The 15989-nt window shown below is 41.8% G+C and overlaps 2 protein-coding genes across 6 annotated transcripts in view; one reads left to right on the plus strand and one right to left on the minus strand.

Moving 5' to 3' along the window:
* Nucleotides 1–593: 593 nt before the first annotated feature.
* Nucleotides 594–6609, minus strand: KNOP1 (lysine rich nucleolar protein 1). Of its 2 annotated transcripts, none has more exons than XM_072349619.1 (5): nt 6542–6609; nt 4412–5768; nt 3995–4063; nt 3416–3493; nt 594–2406 (listed from the first exon to the last, which is right to left on the minus strand). In XM_072349619.1, exons 2-5 carry the CDS (start codon nt 5765–5767, stop codon nt 2095–2097), a joined length of 1815 nt encoding a protein of 604 aa, XP_072205720.1. In that variant the 5' UTR covers nt 5768; nt 6542–6609; the 3' UTR covers nt 594–2094. The 2 variants fall into 2 exon arrangements, with proteins under 2 accessions (XP_072205720.1, XP_072205722.1); XM_072349621.1 differs by having other exon boundaries at nt 6327–6546.
* A 1-nt stretch (nt 6610) lies between these two features.
* Nucleotides 6611–15989, plus strand: part of IQCK (IQ motif containing K) — a 41824-nt gene continuing 32445 nt past the window's right edge. For 3 of the 4 annotated variants that reach the window (XR_011905318.1, XR_011905319.1, XM_072349631.1), the window contains exons 1-6: nt 6611–6695; nt 7986–8041; nt 8825–8963; nt 9682–9779; nt 11483–11535; nt 11692–11769. Coding sequence is in view for 2 of the 4 variants with exons in the window: in XM_072349631.1 (XP_072205732.1) it covers nt 6647–6695; nt 7986–8041; nt 8825–8963; nt 9682–9779; nt 11483–11535; nt 11692–11769 (473 nt within the window). In the remaining 2 variants the exon portion in view is untranslated. Of the gene's footprint in view, nt 6696–6767; nt 7122–7985; nt 8042–8824; nt 8964–9681; nt 9780–11482; nt 11536–11691; nt 11770–15989 lie in introns of those variants that run through there. The other variant, XM_072349632.1, reaches the window with a different exon arrangement.

Below are 15989 nucleotides of genomic sequence, written 5' to 3' on the forward strand. Positions count from 1 at the left end.
GTAAGCAACCATGGTGTGCCCATGCATCTATTGGTACTTCTGTGTAGAGGTATTTTAATGCCTGAAGTCACACATTCAGATGTATGTGCAGAGAAATGTTCTCCTTGTTAAGGCACATGTCCGAGTTTCAGCAGGGATTGAGTTGATTTTTCCTTCTTGGTGTCTGGTATGAGGCTGTTTTGGCTTTAGGTGAAAGACAGTGTTGATAACACACGGATGGTTTGGTTGTTGCTGAGCAGTGCTGCACAGAGTCAAGGACGTCACAGTTTCTTGGCTTCTCCTGCTGCTGAAGGGGCTGGGGGGGCACAAGGAGCTGGGAGGGAACAGAACCAGAACAGCTGCCCTCAACTGGCCAAAGGGATGTTCTGTACCATATGGCATCGTGCAGAAGCAGCTTGGAAACAGGGAGTTGGTCAGGGTGGGCAGCTGCTGCTTGAGGACTGGCTGGGCATCGGTCAGCAGGTGGTGAGCTACTGCTTTGTGCACTGCTTCATTTGTCTGTGTGTATGTATCATATATATACATATCAAACTGTTCTTTTTTTTCCTCCTTCTGTTTTAGAAAATATTTTTATTTTAACCCTCAAATTCTACTTTGTGGGTTGATTTTTTTATTGTGATTCTCTCCCCCACCCCACTGGGAGCTGGGGGAAGTGAATGAATGGCTGTCGAGTGCTTAACAGCAGCTAAACATATCATTGGTTTTGGTAGAACTGTATATTCAGACTAAGTAGGCTGGTAAGTACCACCCAAATTACTAAACCATTCTTGCTGTATGTTTTTCATCTCTGTAGCAATTTCTGGAGTACATATATAAAATACTTATTTTGTCTTGTGGATAGAAGGAATTGAACAAGGACCTTTTGGTAACAGCCTTATACAGACTGCATATACATATATGTAGAGTAAAACTGAAGGAATACAAGAGAATTATTAAGTAGCATCAACTTGGCACAGAACCTTTCCAACCTTCAGTACCCAGTTTAATTATTCTTCCTTTAGATAATTCTGTATAGCCTACACAAATAGTGGGATAGCTGTATTTACATGTATGTTATGTCACACTATGATTTAGCTTCCCTTTTTGCTGCAGCTGCACAAAACAACTCTTGGCAGCACGTGGGAGATTCTTTCTGTTAGACTTGGAAACTGGGTAAGTGGGATTGAACTGAGCTTCCTAACCAGCCAAGTAGGTCACCGAGAGCAGCTGCAGTATGGCAGAAATTGTCCTGTGGGGGTAAATGTGCAGCTACAAACCCAGCGTGGAGCTGGTCCAGGTTTTGTAAAATGGAAACTTGCAGCATGCTTGAAACAGCCCAGCCAACCATTCCTTTCCCCATACAGACACCCATTTTTGCCCGTCATCTTTTGTGCACAGTATAATTTCGTTTTATTTATTGATGCAAGACTGCCATGAGAAAAGTATCGGTAAAACAACTGAAAACCTTTATTAGCAAGAATAGCTCAGTGATATCCAGAAAGCTCTGATTAGTTACCAGGAGCAAACTTTAAACATCCTTCATTTACAGGTAACAGCTGCTCCTTGAAAATCAACCTGCATGTTGAAACAGGAGGTTCGAGAGTATTTATTATAATGAAGATGCTGATATTCAAGAACCGCTTTCATGGTAAAGGCTCCCCTCATCAAATCTGTAGGCAACCCAGTAATATTTCTAACAAGTAAAACACCATCAGTTTGCATCACTGAGTGTAAAAACATGAAGATTTTACAGAGTAGCAAAATCCTTTTGAATCACGAAGATGTAGCTAAAAATAAGCTCGTGGAATCTGTTTAAAAAAAAATTAGCAATTTTTCCCTTCTTGCAGGCACTGTCCCACATTTCTTCAGTCTTTAAGGGAAACTTTCTCTTGACTGTGCAGTGTGCTGGAAGGGTCTGAGAACTTACTGTTCTCAGCTCCATTTGTGTCCAAGAAAGGACACAGCTCCATGTAAACTAGAATATTCAGCTGAAAACTTGTACTAAAAATGCCTCACGAGTGCAATTTGTCAAACACTTCGTATTTTATTTCAAGTAAAAACAAGTGGAAAGCAAAAATAAATTTCCCTGTTTTCGTTCCTTCTATTACTTCAGTTTTAATCTTCAAATTTTATAGATCTAGATGCATATTTGTCTATGTACACTTTCTTGTTGGCAGCAGGATGAAATCCAAGACCAATTCTTTTGTGTTGCTTCAAGTCCATTGCTTTATCAAATTCCATCTTCAGAGACTGCTGTAACTTCTCCTCCCCTTCCCTGTTCAGGGCCATGTTCGCTTTGTTTGTAGTCACAGAGAGACCTTCCGCAGGCACAGAGCCCTTTTTGAAACCACCCATCAGTCGAAGAAACTTCATTCCTCGCTCAGAACTCTGAAAAGCAGCTGTACTCCACTGGCCAAACTTTGTATCCTGTGAAACATACAGAACAAGATGAACACCTGGACACAGCATTCAATGCACTTTCAGAATCATCAGTCTTTACAAATATTGACTTTCCTGCTCTCTGCTCAGAGCGCCAGACCCTGTGCAGGTATTTCTTACTCTGAGCCAGTTCTAAGACTCAACCTTCCTTTCACCCTGTTGCCTCTTACAGCTTTTTATTTTATTTTATTTTATTTTTATTTTATTTTTATTTATTTTATTTATTTTATTTTTTTTTATTTTTTATTTTTTATTTTTTTTTTATTTTTTATTTTATTTTTATTTTATTTATTTTCCTTGGTTAGGCAGCTTTTGTCTCCCCAGTATTTTGTTCTATTAGTTTTAGAGGCAGTATTCCACCAAGTTCATGTGCTTTAAGTAACAAGAGCGGCCTCATCCCGCTACTTCACAGGAAAAATGTGAATTTAGTAGAATGTTCACGTGAGCCTGAAATCCTTCCAACTAAACAGTTGTAGCTTACATGAAACAGTCGTTCTTCACCACACAGCCAACATGACACGCAGCATGCTATGCCATATGGAAGGCAAGCTGTGTTTTAGGTCATAAAAATGCAGAGCTGGAGTATCCTCTGATATCACAGGCCAGAATACTGATGCTAGAAAAAACTTATCCATAATGCTTTTAAAAAAGGACAAGGAGCCGTATGAGCTCTGCACACACATATGATGAATAAGTCTTCCTTTTGGAACAGGAGACGGATATCTGCACAGATGCAGAAATAATTATGGCTTGTCAAGCCCAGTTTTTGTTGTTTTTTTTTTTTGAAGTGAACTGCTGGCAAGCACTGGCCATAGCTTTTGCTGCAGGATTTCTAGCTCTCCCCTTTTGAAGCCCACCAATTAGTTTTCATAGCTTTTATTCTTCTATGTGTTAATAAACGATGACAGATCAACACCAAAGAACTGGGATCCGCTGCCAAAGAAGTAATTTTCCCTTTAGAGACTATTAGATAGCTGCAGTCTGCATTCATACGTACCGTATTCTCTTTGGGACTGAAAATGTTAGTTTTTCCAGATTCTCTATCGATCTCTTCTTGCAGAGCCTGCCGCCTCACCTAGCATACAGAGAAAAGCAACACAGCCACTGTCCTCTGTGTTAAACAACAGGTAATTTAATTCACAGTAAGAAGATGAGGGAAGATTAAGATGATTATTTGTCTTCAGTATTTTACCAGGATAATTAAGAAAGGTGCATGTGATCTCACACGCTCCCCTTAAGAGCTCTGCATTTTCTAGTGCTATTTTCACTGAACATTCTGTAGTATCAGATATGTTTAATCTTCTAATTGCAGGTAACTGCTATGCTGAAACTGCCAGCAGTGATGAGAGGCAAAGGAACCTTTATTTAACTGAATAAGCTACTTAGAAGAATCTGACATTGAGTGGAGCTGTACGTTTTTCACTTAACCCATGAGAGCCAAAGCAAACCTTCAGCAGAGTTCTGCTCAAGGGAATACTGGCATAGACCAGCAGAAGGCATTATTTTTGGTACGAATTCTGTGTACACCCTAAAAGCTCACTTGCTTTAAATCATGCTTAACTGAGATAAAGCATACCTTGTCTATTTTAATTTCATCACGGTTTCCTTTTTTTTCCTGAACAATAATTACATCATCCACATCTTCCTGTAAAACAGGGAAAAACTCACATGATTATTATTATTCATTTTTCTTAGTTAATTTACACAGGAGTAAGCAGTGAAATCACCAAGCAATGAGCAATGAGCAGTATTACTGGGGGTCAGAAGAAACAGTCAGATCAAAGCTGGAAATTCCAGCTAAACCTGTGCCTTTCTTTGGAGGGATTTTCTCTCTCTCCTCCTGTGTCTCTTTCTTAAAACCCAGAGAAGTCCCCTTACTGACTTAAGCAAGTGTAACCTAAGGGTCTGAATGGGCAGAAGAGGCTACAAAACAGGGTATGGATGGGCTAAGAGGCCTTCAGCTCCAAGGATGAAGGGCACCTTAACAACTTACCAACATCTTCTCTCCCCTGTCTTCTATTTTGTTCCTTTTCTTTTTGACACTTGCGTTTGATCTTGACTCTTCAGCAGAGTCCTCTGCAACTTTTGTCCTTTTTTTGTCAGAGAGCATATGATTGGAATTGCATAACACCGCATCACCTGCCATGTCCCCTGTGACACATTCAGCTGGCTTCATTTTCCTCCCTTTGTTCTTTCTGTTGATTTCTAGGGGTGTTACGTTTTGGCTTTCAGATGCACCATCATTGCTTAAAGAAACATTTGAAAAAGTTGTTTCCTTATCTTTTTGAATCTTCCTTTTCTTTTTCTTCTTGCTTTTCTTCCCGAGTTTTCTTCCAGGCAGCTCTTCTTCCTCAGATTCGACTTCCTGTGATGCAGGGAGATGCTCATCAAGAACTCTCTGACTGTAGCAATGACCATCTTTACACTTTAAGGAGGAAAAATCTTTGCTTTTCTTCTTCTTCGTCTCTCTAATGCATTCTGGGTTCTCAGCAGTGTCGCTTTCCCCTTTATCTGTCAATCTGATTTTCTTTCTGTGCCTTTCTCCAAAGTCACTTATTGCAGTGGGACTATAACGAACCGCAGAGATGTTGTTCTGATTATCTGCTAATGGCAAAAAGGAGTCAGACTTATTTTTCTTCCTCTTCTTTCTTTTCATGCAGCTCTTCCCATCGTTATGGATAGTATCTGTTCCATGACTTTCACCAGCAATGGATCTTCCTTCTGAAGTGTGCACATCTGTTTTTTTGCAACCTTTTCGAGACTGTTTATATTCAGTGTTCTGGATGTCTGCAAACTCTAAAGAAAAGCTCTCCTTCTTTTTTTTCTTAGTTACTTCACCATCCGGTTTCAGATTCAAAGTGTCATTTCTCCCGCTTTTTGTAAAAGCAAATTTATTTTCCTGAGTATCATCTAAATAACGATTTGAAAGCCCCGCGTCACTGTCTTGTTTACTCTCCAGAGATAAGGAGACATGAGCTCGGTCTTTTTTTCTCTTCTTTTTGGCCACTTTACCCTTTGAACATTCTTCTGATTCTTCTAGTTCTAAACCCTGATGGCCTTCGATACACACAAAGTCGGAACGTGCTTCTTGTGGGAATTCAAAGCTCACCTTCCTCTTTTTGTTCTTCTTCTTCTTCAGATTTAATTGGTCTGAATATTCATCTTCTGTCACACTTTCCTTCTTCCATACCTTTGTCTTTGTTTCAAAGCAGTCGTCATCCTCTGCTTCAGTGGCAGCCTGAATTCTTTTCCCAGTTTTAATGACAATTTGGCTCCCAGCGCTTCCCACTTTTTTCTCTTTCTGTGCAGGTTTCTCATGAGTTTGTTTTCGCTTTTTATTGACTGTCATTCTAAAAAGAAAGAAAGAAATGCAAACGTTATTGTGCAGCTTCAACAAGATACTGCAAGTTCTGGCCTATCTGGTGCTCCCTTTGAAACCCGTCCACATCTCCACATCCCTGACTGCAAAACTGGGGAAAGCAGCATCAGAGACCTTGGATTTTCAGAGATGAGGAGCCAGAAGCAGACACTGCACTGAGCTGCAGTTATTGGTTTAGGAACGGCCTTATTCTTTCTGTCTGAGAGCTCCAGAGCATGACACTGTCACAGACACATCTATCCTCCCCAAATCCTTCCTAGCAAGACATGCACTGTATATACAGTACAGCCCAGGTGGATTCCCAAATAAGGGGTCGTGCTTCGGCACGCTGGCTTTGTGTCCCTTCATCCAGGTAACACCACCGGACCCCTCCAAGGCACGTCAGACCCAGTGCGTCCCGCCGCCCCTTTGGGGATGCAGCCAATGAGGGGTGACAACAGCGGCCCGCGGGGCTCCTGAACCGCTCCCCCTTTTGCTGAGGAACCCCCGGTGCCTATTGCAGCTCATCTTGTAACCGACATGAACGCACAAAGAGCCTCCGGCAGGGCGCCGAGGAACGAGCTGCCCGGGCCTTCCTCTCGTCCTGTCCCTCAGCTACAGATGAGGATGAGGCGCTGCTCCGGGCGGGACACGCAGGAGTGGGACTGGATACACAGGAGTGGGACTCAGCGCCGGGCCGCCGCCTCCCCCTCGGACGCACACAGATCCGTTCCCACGACCCCCCGCGGATCAGCCGCCCCTTACCTGCCGGGCCCACGTGCGCAGCGCCACCCCGGAAGGAAATCGGCCCCGCTTCCGTCGCCCCGCCCCGAGGTTGGCGTTACCGTTGCCGTGGCGACGCGATGCAACATGGCGGCGGGCGGGCCGCGGCCGAGCACGTGGGAGCGGCTGTGCGCAGGTGGGCCCGCCCGGTGCCGAGGCGCTGAGCGGCCTTTCTACGGCCCCCTTACGGCCGGGCACCAACATCCTTCCGGCTGCCTGCGCCATTCTGCCTCGCAGCCGTGGGGGGAAGCGCGGGGTGGGCACTGGGAGGCGGGCGCGGCGCCGCTCGGCCGCGGGGCGGTGAGGAGCCTCGGGAGCTCGGGGCGGTGTCGGGCTCCGAGGGATGGCGACGGCCCCGCTCGTTCCCCAGCAATGCCGCGGCTGCTCGGGGAGCCGCGTTCCGCACCCTGCGGTTCTGCGCAGCCCGGCGTGTTTTCCATGTGCTGCTTTGTAACGCCCCGAGGTTGTACTGCGTGTGCGGGCGGCCATTGCGAATGTGGGAGTGAAGCTGTTTGTTACAGTCTGACCCCTGAGGCTCCTGCCCCGCACACGGGGTGATGCGGTACGTCCCATAAGATGAGCAGTGCGGTACAGCCCACAGCGGGGGAGCGATGCGGTAAATCAGAGCTTTAAACTGAGATCGGGAGGTTCAGGTTGGATCTTAGGAGGAAGTTTTTCCCCCAGAGGGTGGTGACGCACTGAACATGTTGCCCAAGGAGGCTGTGGATGCCCCATCCCTGCAGGCATTCAAGGCCAGGCTGGATGTGGCTCTGGGCAGCTGCTGGTTGGTGACCTGCACACAGCAGGGGGTTGGAGCTGGATGAGCATTGTGGTCCTTTGCAGCCCAGGCCGTTCTGTGATTCTAGATCCCATAACGGAGGAGCTCTGACCCCGAGTCTCTCAGAGCCCTTTGTGTTGTGTGAGGGTTTGGCATTGCTATGAGATTCATTGTCCTTGGTTATTTTTCTTACCTGGATTTGCTCTAATTTCAGTGGGTCACATTCTACCCCTGCACTGGTGTTTTTGGAAGCAGAGAAAATAGGTCTTAGCGATGTCCCGGGGACTTGATTGCTCTTAGGGGAGCGTAGGGGAAGTTGAAAAGCGACGCTTTATACCAATGGAACCAATGGTTGATAACGTGTGAGCATCTGCATTAAAATGTTTTAGATGATGATTATTTTTTGGTCAGAAATCTTTTTCCCAATAAGGGGATGTTTTATAGCTGAAAACCTTGAACTTGGCAGGACGAGAGACTTCAAAATGTTGCCTTTTCTTAGCACAGCAGGTCCTGTATTAAACTAACACTTGTTGTCTGCTGACTTGGTTGTTTCAAACCAGAGTACAGACTTTAGAAAGTAATGGCTGGTCAGAATAAAAACGGTTTTAAAATCTTTCATGTAAATGTTGTATTTCTTTTTACTTTTAGAGTGCGAAGCAGAACAGCGTCTGTTTCCAGACATCCCTGAATCGCTGTGGGAATCTGTAAGTATAGTTCAAATTAAAAATCTTCATAAGGTGTCATGTTGTAAATAACAGAATAGGAAAACGAGGTACCACAGAGCAGAGTCATTCATAGAATGAAAACAGAACTACCTTTTGTAGATAATTTTTGTGAACTGATGAATGCAATATTTCAAATCATGGCTTCTGTCTAAAGCAACTTGGGGAGTGCTGTCCTAAAATTAGATGGCAGCTGTGTTTGGAGCACGGCCTGCTGCCTTCTGTCTGCAGCTGTCGGCTTTGCAGGCAGGAGACAGAAATGTGCAGGGATCTCCTGCTGCTGGTGCAGGCAGACCCAGCAGTGATGTGTGAAACGGGGAGCGAGCACCGCCAAGGAGTTACACCGCAGTTTCACATCTGGTTTCACATATATGTCCCTGTCTGGCAGTATATTGTACATGAGATGCCCTGGGCCCACAGCTTGCTCTTCAGCAACTCATAAATCCGGATGAATTTCAGAGGAAACTATTGAGCTGGTATCATTTTCACCGCCTTCTAAAACCAATCACGTGCCTTCTCCTGTCTTTGAATGTTTTCATGTTTGCAGGGGAAACTGCAAAATATTCAAAATGAAATTGTTTGGGCTTTTTAAGTGTGCAGAAAATACGGAAATAATTGAATATTTATTTTAGAAAATTGGAATTTCTTTTTTTCTTTTCTTCTTTTAAGTGAGTGGCCTTTTTAAAGTGTTTTCTGCTGAATTGGTTCCTACATTTCTTTCAGTTTGGTTGGGATGTTAATGTAGGTTACGCTTGTTTTAAACAGGTGAGTTTGGAAGCAGGAATGTTGCAGCCATTGTGTACAGAACAATTTTACCCATCTCCTGCAGCTGATGCAGTTGTCCAACAGTTCCTTCCCACACCCAAGGCAGCCCCCCTTCCACAAGCGCCTGATCCAAAAACATGTAAGTAGGGGTATATTAACTTGAACCCTGATGCGAACATTTCTCTTGAGTTTGGCAGGGGTTTGTCATTAGCTGCAGTTCATCACAGAATAGAATTCACATGTGGAATTCAGAGCATGAGCACACAGGAAACAGGGTAAGTAGAGCTCAATGTACTGTCAGTGGAAACATAAACAAGAGAGATGCCAATCCAGACAGTCCTTTCAAGGTGTGTGGATTAATGTTCAGATTCAGAAGGACCTGGTGAGTAGGAAGTAGTTGGGAGAGAAATCACAGCACCACTAAAATACAACTTTTTTCCCCCATTTGCCTAGAAAGTCAGTTTTATCTATTAAAGCAGACTGTTAAGAGCACAAGTGCAGATACCAAAAGAGGTCTGGCTTTAAGAGCCCTGAGTGCAATGCAGGCACGTTCGCTGTTCTTCCTGTCAGGGTAAATCAGTCCACATTGCTCCTCATTTCCTCATGCTAAACTGCTTCTGGTGTCTGAGTTTTACTCTGGCCTGACTGCAGTGTGCAGCGTTGATGCACCTTCAGTTTGAAATTTACTCAAGTTTATGTAATCTTGTCTGAAGGAATGGAAATGGCTGTAGAAAAGTTTAGAGAATCTGTACGTGGTTCAAGCTGCAGTGATACTGATAAAATGACTTCATTTGTTATCTGCCACTTGTGAAATTCAAGTGCTTGTCCGTAAGTGAAAGCTGTACTGTTCTGTGCAGGTTCTCCTGAAGAATATTTGGAGTACTACATATTTCCAGTCCTCTTACCCGGAATGACTGAACTCCTGCATCAAGCAAAGAAGGAAAAGTGCTTTGAGGTTAGTTCTTAGATTTCAGTTCAGATCGCTGTCAGGAAGTTACAGCCTTTTATTTCACAGGTTGTGCTTCTTTATTTGTTTACATGAAAACTGATGACAGTAGTATGAAATAATGTATTGTGAGTTGTTTTGGATCTAGGTTGCTTGGGATGATTTTTTGTCTGGTAATCCAGAACAGATTCCATACTACACACACTTGGCCATCGTGCCAATGTCTATTCACACCCAGTTCTCCTTACATATTCAGTTGCATCTAGCCAAAGTTGTGTTGTATTTCATAGAAACGTGCTTCCTTTCAGATTGCTACGCATCACTCGTTTCAGAGACATAAAGAGCCTGACCTTTACTTAATACAGTTCAATTCATTACTCACTTATTTTTGCTGGTCCGACATCCTAAGAAAGGTAGAATTTCCATCTGTCCTCAGAATGGTTTTCTCTATGTTTCTGTGCATTGCTTTATAGAAAACTTAAAAAAAAAAAAAAAAAAAAAAAAAAAGAAAAAGAAAAAAAGAAAAAAGCCAATTTCAAGCGATTATTTTCTAATATCTTGAAACATCATAAAAATCAGCACAGCCGTTTTTGTGGTTATATGGAGAAATCCTGATGTTGAGGAAGGAAATTTAGGAAATGAAGCTTGTGCCAGATGATCATTTTCCTTTCTGGCATCATTTCCTTCTCGTTTTGAACAATAGCTAGTAAAATAATAGCTCTTGCTCCTGGCCATATGAATGAATATTTGTGTTCTTTTCCATTACTCACCTGGTGTTTGGACACTCTGTTTCCTTTTCTGACTTCAATGCATAATTTCGAATAGTACTGTTGTTTTATAAGAAATACGTCGTTCTGTATGAATTTGAAGGAAAAAAAAAAAGTATCTTGCATTAAAGTGGTTATTGCAATGGCTGGTACTGATTTTTAGGATAAAAATACAGAACCCTTAGGAAGTTCAGAGAAAGGTGAGGACAGGGAGAAAGGTTCTGTGATAAACACAGCAGAAATAGCTTCAAAAATAGGAAGAGAACAAAGAGTAAAAAGATTCATGGAATTTATGACAGAACAGGAGAGGAACATGATTAATTGTGATTAAGGTAACTGAAATTGTAAAGGATGAGAACAGAGTGTGGGATTTGAATTCTGGCTAGACATGAGTCATTAAAGCCCCTTTACCAAGGGCAGCCCTAATAGAATAAACCAGTGGAAGATAAATGGAAGAAGCAGTGTAAAAAAGAGAGGAATAGTTGAAATGATGGCAGGCACTGCTGTGTGAGCCTGGGGAATACAGGGGGAATGGTGAGGGAGAGCAAAGAGTGGATTGTTGATGAGGGGACTAAAGGTCTTCACGTGTTAAAGGGTTCGAAGAAGAAAATGGGGTAAGGGAGTCTGGGTCATGGGGACAACAGAGGAACTCAAGGAAGAGATCAGAAAAGACACCTGTCTGGAAAGGAAGAATTACAGAATCAGAAGGGAAATGCAGGAAAGGAAAGTCGTCATCTGTGTAAGAAAGCAATCTGCAAGATCCTATTTGGAAAGTATAGAACAACTTAAACATTTCATTTGTAATAGGCTTCTTTGCATTATATAGTGAATGCACATATTTTATTTAATAAAAACAGTGAGTTTGGCATCTGTTCCTCTCTGCTAGTAAAAATATGTGGCTAATCCAAAGATAATAAATAATTTTAAACTATCTTCTATCTTTAGAGAAAAAGGACCAAATTTATTGCCTGTGATTTCCTAGTGGAGTGGTTATACAAGTAAGTTAATCATGACTTTTAGTGTTATGTCCTTATGTCCAGTGACTCAAAGACATTAATTTCCAAATGGAATAGCTGCACTTTACATTGATATGAATTGCTTTCCTTTTCCTTTTCTCTTGTTTTATTGTGTTTTGTTGGTTTTTTTTTGATCAGCCACAACCCAAGGAGGAAAGATGAGTCATTCACCGAGTTCTTGTCCATCCCTTTTGTTCACGACTGGCTAAAGGACCAGTAAGTTATTGCACTTTTCCTCCTGTTATTACAAAAATGAAATATAGCTTCAGTGTATTGTATTTTTTTCCACTCTAAATGTCCTCTCCTTTGTGCGGTGAAGAACTATGTGATCCTTTCTAACTTGGTAGTGCATTGTTTACAATGTATTTTTGTACTGGGGTTGTTCACAGATGAGTTGGTTTAGAGTTCTCAAACATCCGTTGTTCCACAGGGCAGGACATTCAGATAACCTGCTGGTATTGTGAGTATCACTGTTTTCAGGAGCAAAACAATGTTTTTTAATCTTTCATTTGTGCTGATGCAAAGGATTGTTTGACTCCCAAGTGAACCAGATTGGAGAAATTAAAATTAAATTAAAATAGAATAATTAAATTAAAATTAAATAAAATAAAATAAAATTAAAATAGAAATTAAAACAATGCTGCTCCCTACAGCAGAAAACTTTGAGGAAATGCAGTCTAGAAGTTCCTCCTCTAACTGCAAGCAATTGTTTTAAAAATATCTGTAATAATCTTTGGCACTAGTAGGCATTTATTCCAATATTTATGACTTTGCCTTTGAGCAATGAGCACTTGTTTCAGCAGCCCCGGCCCGTCCTCGGTATTCCCACAGAACCCACCGATGTAGCAGTTTTGAAACATTTGTTTCTGTTCTTGATGTTGCGGTTTGTTTTACAATGTAACCATTGTATGAGAAAAGAAAACAAGTACAGTGGGCTGTGAGAGGATAAAGGAGTTGTGAAGGTCAGATCTGGGAGGCTAGATTGGTCATTGGGGAAAACCTGGAGATGAACATCGTTGTAAACATGTTTGAGTCTTTGTGCTGTGTAACATGAAGTCGAGCTTTCTTGAACTCATGTCGTGTGTGGGATCCTTTGGGGAGACTTAGAGCCTTGAGTCACTGACCCGGCAAGAGGAAAGCTCCATGGCGTATTCTGGTCTTTGGAAGCAAGTTGGTGAGGCACGGACAGTTAACTCAGGCTATCTTAAGGACAGTTATATCGTAGAAAGCTTCTGCACTATGGGAACCGTTGGAGAGCGACCAATTTCATCTCAACTGTGCTAGCTTCAGGTACCCATTACTGTATCATACTGCCCAGCTGCTGTTGCTCAAGCCTGATGGGGCGCTTCTAACACTTTTGTTCTCTAGATCACTAGGTGGTCTTGCCAACAAAATTCCTAATTAAGGCAGTGATTTTTGAGTTGGTAAACTAAGTATGAACTGCAGTGATGTTGTCATAGTAATTTCATAAACATACTAAGAGCCAGTGGACAGTAAGGCAATTTTGATACCACTGAACAGTTGGGATGGATATCTATACATAAAATAAATGTCTAAGTTCACAGTTTTACAAACATTCCTCCTAGAAGTAAAGCTAACCTACACTGTTCCTTACCCTCCCTTGTTCTTCATCTCAACCTGCTTCGAGTCAACATGGTAGCACCTTATTTGATAGGATGCTTGGTTATTCTGACCAGAAACCCCCTCTGAGTTAAAAGTATCCAAATATGAGGGTTTTGTATAGCTCTTTAAAATGTAGATAATTTCTCCAATCTTGTTCACTTGGGAGTCAAACAATCCTTTGCATCAGCACAAATGAAAGATTAAAATGAAAGGCTCTGGCCAAGGTGAGGAGAGCAAATGAGCCGGTAAGATGTAGAGGTGGTGGCAGGAACTGCTTAAGTCAGCTTTGCCAACAAGAGAAATACACTGTGGAATCACAGCCTGAATGACTCATAGCTTCTGCTGGGACTTGTGCTCCTAAATAATGTAGTGACAGCTCCACAAGGACACTGACGTGTCAAAGTCCTGCTTAAATTTATACGCACTTGGTCTTCAATCCTCTGAGCAATTAGGCCTTCGCAAATAATGTATTGAAAAGTGATTCTATGTGAACACACCTTGCAATTACAGATTTCTAAACAAATATTGATTATGAAGTAAGCAGTACTATTGTGAAATGAAAGATCTGGATAGGTCATAAATAATTGTTATATCCTTCTGGACTCAGCATTTAAAATGGGATTGAATCTCTGTATTTTATTGTCATATCTGGTTTTATCTGTAATTGCTTTGTTTCCATATTCCATACTTTACTATGACTTTCTTGGCTTTCCTTCAGGGCATTCCTTCTTTAAATGTGCTAATAAGCAACATGTCTTCGGTCAGTATTTTCCAGATGTTCAACCACATGTAGTGAAACTGTGTACACTGAATCATGGAGAAGTCAAGAGCTTGATTTGTGTCTATGCCCTAATCCCACTTAGGCTTTGCTTTTCTAGCATAGATAGGCTGCATCTTTATTCTGAGCATTATGGTAATGTCGTGGGAATGTCTTAGGCCTATTTATGAAAGAAATAGGTAGAAAACAAAAACAACAATAATCATAATAAACATTCAGTTGCATTGAGAAATATTGGTATTATAAAAGCCTGATGTTAACTGAATGGAATAACTTTTCAAGTTTATCTTCAACGCTTACACTCGGTGGAAGTTAATGTATGTGTATGGTTCTAGGTTAGCAATGACTACATATATTTTTCTGGTTGTTGAAGATTAAGCTTTGCATGCATACATTGCAAGGATTGCAAGTCTTTTATAAACACTTGTTCACAAGGGTTGTTCTATCTGCATTTCCTAATTTTCTGTATAGAGGTATTTACTGGATATTCAGTTCTGAAGGACACATTTCCTGATTTAATGTCTGTGTGTATTAAAACAAGTGTGCAGCTACAGACCAAATCATTTATCTTTGCTTTAATGAAGTGGACAGATCATGTATATATCTACAAATGATTACTAAATCTACTTTCTGCCAGATATCTGTTTGTACATATATACTCACTGATTTTGCATTTATTTTCCTCCTCACCCACCCCCAGTACTCTAATTAGAAAAGCCTGCTGGTCTCAGCTGCCTTTACAGTTGACTTCATTGTCAGTTCTCAGATGGCCAATAGGGGTAATTTTCCATGGGTGACTGATTTCTTTCTTTCCTTAATGTGCCCATTTTCTACAGGCTTTGCTTTGTGCAGACTATTTTATTTCACTTGTCTCTCTCTAAAATAGCCCTATTTGGTGTATATTTAATTTGCATTAAGTTTTCTCTTTAATTTTCCTTGATAATTTGAACTTTGCACTTTTCGGTGTGATGAGCAGCACCTTTAACTATAATAACAGGGCAGTGTGCTGTGACTCTGTCATTGCCTGTGTTCATACATGATAACAATACTCAAGAACAACAGCCTTCACATTTGGATGGAGGATGGAGTGGCCCAGGCTGTTTGGTGGGCAGAGGCTGCCATCGTGAAACCTGCAGGCCTCCAGAGGAGGGACCTGGTGCCTCTTTGGAAGGTTGCTTCATTATTTCAAGAGAACAGCTTTCTAAAGGGAGAGAAACCCCTGGCTGCTGCACTTACCTGCATGGGTGCAATTAGCAAATCCTGAATGATGCATAGTGAAAATTTCCCTCCGTTAATTTTTTTCTTACATTTACTTTTTTTAAAGTAGATATTTAAATCATAATCAAAGGCTAAATAAGCAGAAGATAGCTACTGTGCATTCTGCTGTCAGTTTTAATCTTCTTGGAGTCATACAGCTGTCTTCTGCCACAGATGACATATTCCCCCCTTTCCCAGCTCAGTGCTGATGGGTGATTACCTCTGCACAGACTCTATTTTTATTTGACCCGAAGCCAACTGTGTATATTCACTTAGACAGAAATGGACGTGCCATGACTTTTGTTCTCTAAAGCTGCCCCGCTAAAGTGATTGATATTTCTGAAGTGATTGATGTTTGCCACTGACTGTCACACTGAAAATGAAGTCCTGTACTTCTTGCTTGAATTCATATTGGCTTCTTAAGTGTAGTGTTGGATTATAAACGAGACGTTTTTATAATTTAGAAATGAAATCAATGGGATGCTATGGTTGGCCTTGCAGGCCAGGGGCAATCTCAGTCTGTTCCTTAGAGATGTACTCGTTCTTTGGAAACTTCAGTGTCTTTGATATGACTGCTGTGAGAGAGGTCTCTTTTATGTAGGTCTTTGTGCATTTCGCGCTGTAAGATTTGGTTTCCAGAAAGATAAAAAATAGGACAGTGAATGAAAGCCTATCGCCAAAGCAGCAGAGTCCAACTTTGTGTTTTTAAGTCTGATTATACGAAGCAGCTCGGGAAGCTTTGCTTCTCCTGCACATGCAATTTCCCATGAGCAGCAGA

This window comes from Excalfactoria chinensis, chromosome 14 (genome assembly GCF_039878825.1).
Source record: "Excalfactoria chinensis isolate bCotChi1 chromosome 14, bCotChi1.hap2, whole genome shotgun sequence".
Classification (NCBI taxonomy): Eukaryota; Metazoa; Chordata; class Aves; order Galliformes; family Phasianidae; genus Excalfactoria; species Excalfactoria chinensis.

What these genes read in the sequence shown, in the direction of transcription:
- KNOP1 (XM_072349619.1), bottom strand. Translation starts at nt 5,767, where the DNA reads ATGACAGTCAATAAAAAGCGAAAACAAACTCATGAGAAACCTGCACAG. An exon ending in ACAGGGGAGAGAAGATGTTG is followed by an intron (nt 4,064 to 4,411) that starts GTAAGTTGTTAA and finishes CCTGTTTTACAG; the next exon opens with GAAGATGTGGATGATGTAAT. An exon ending in ATGAAATTAAAATAGACAAG is followed by an intron (nt 3,494 to 3,994) that starts GTATGCTTTATC and finishes TCTGTATGCTAG; the next exon opens with GTGAGGCGGCAGGCTCTGCA.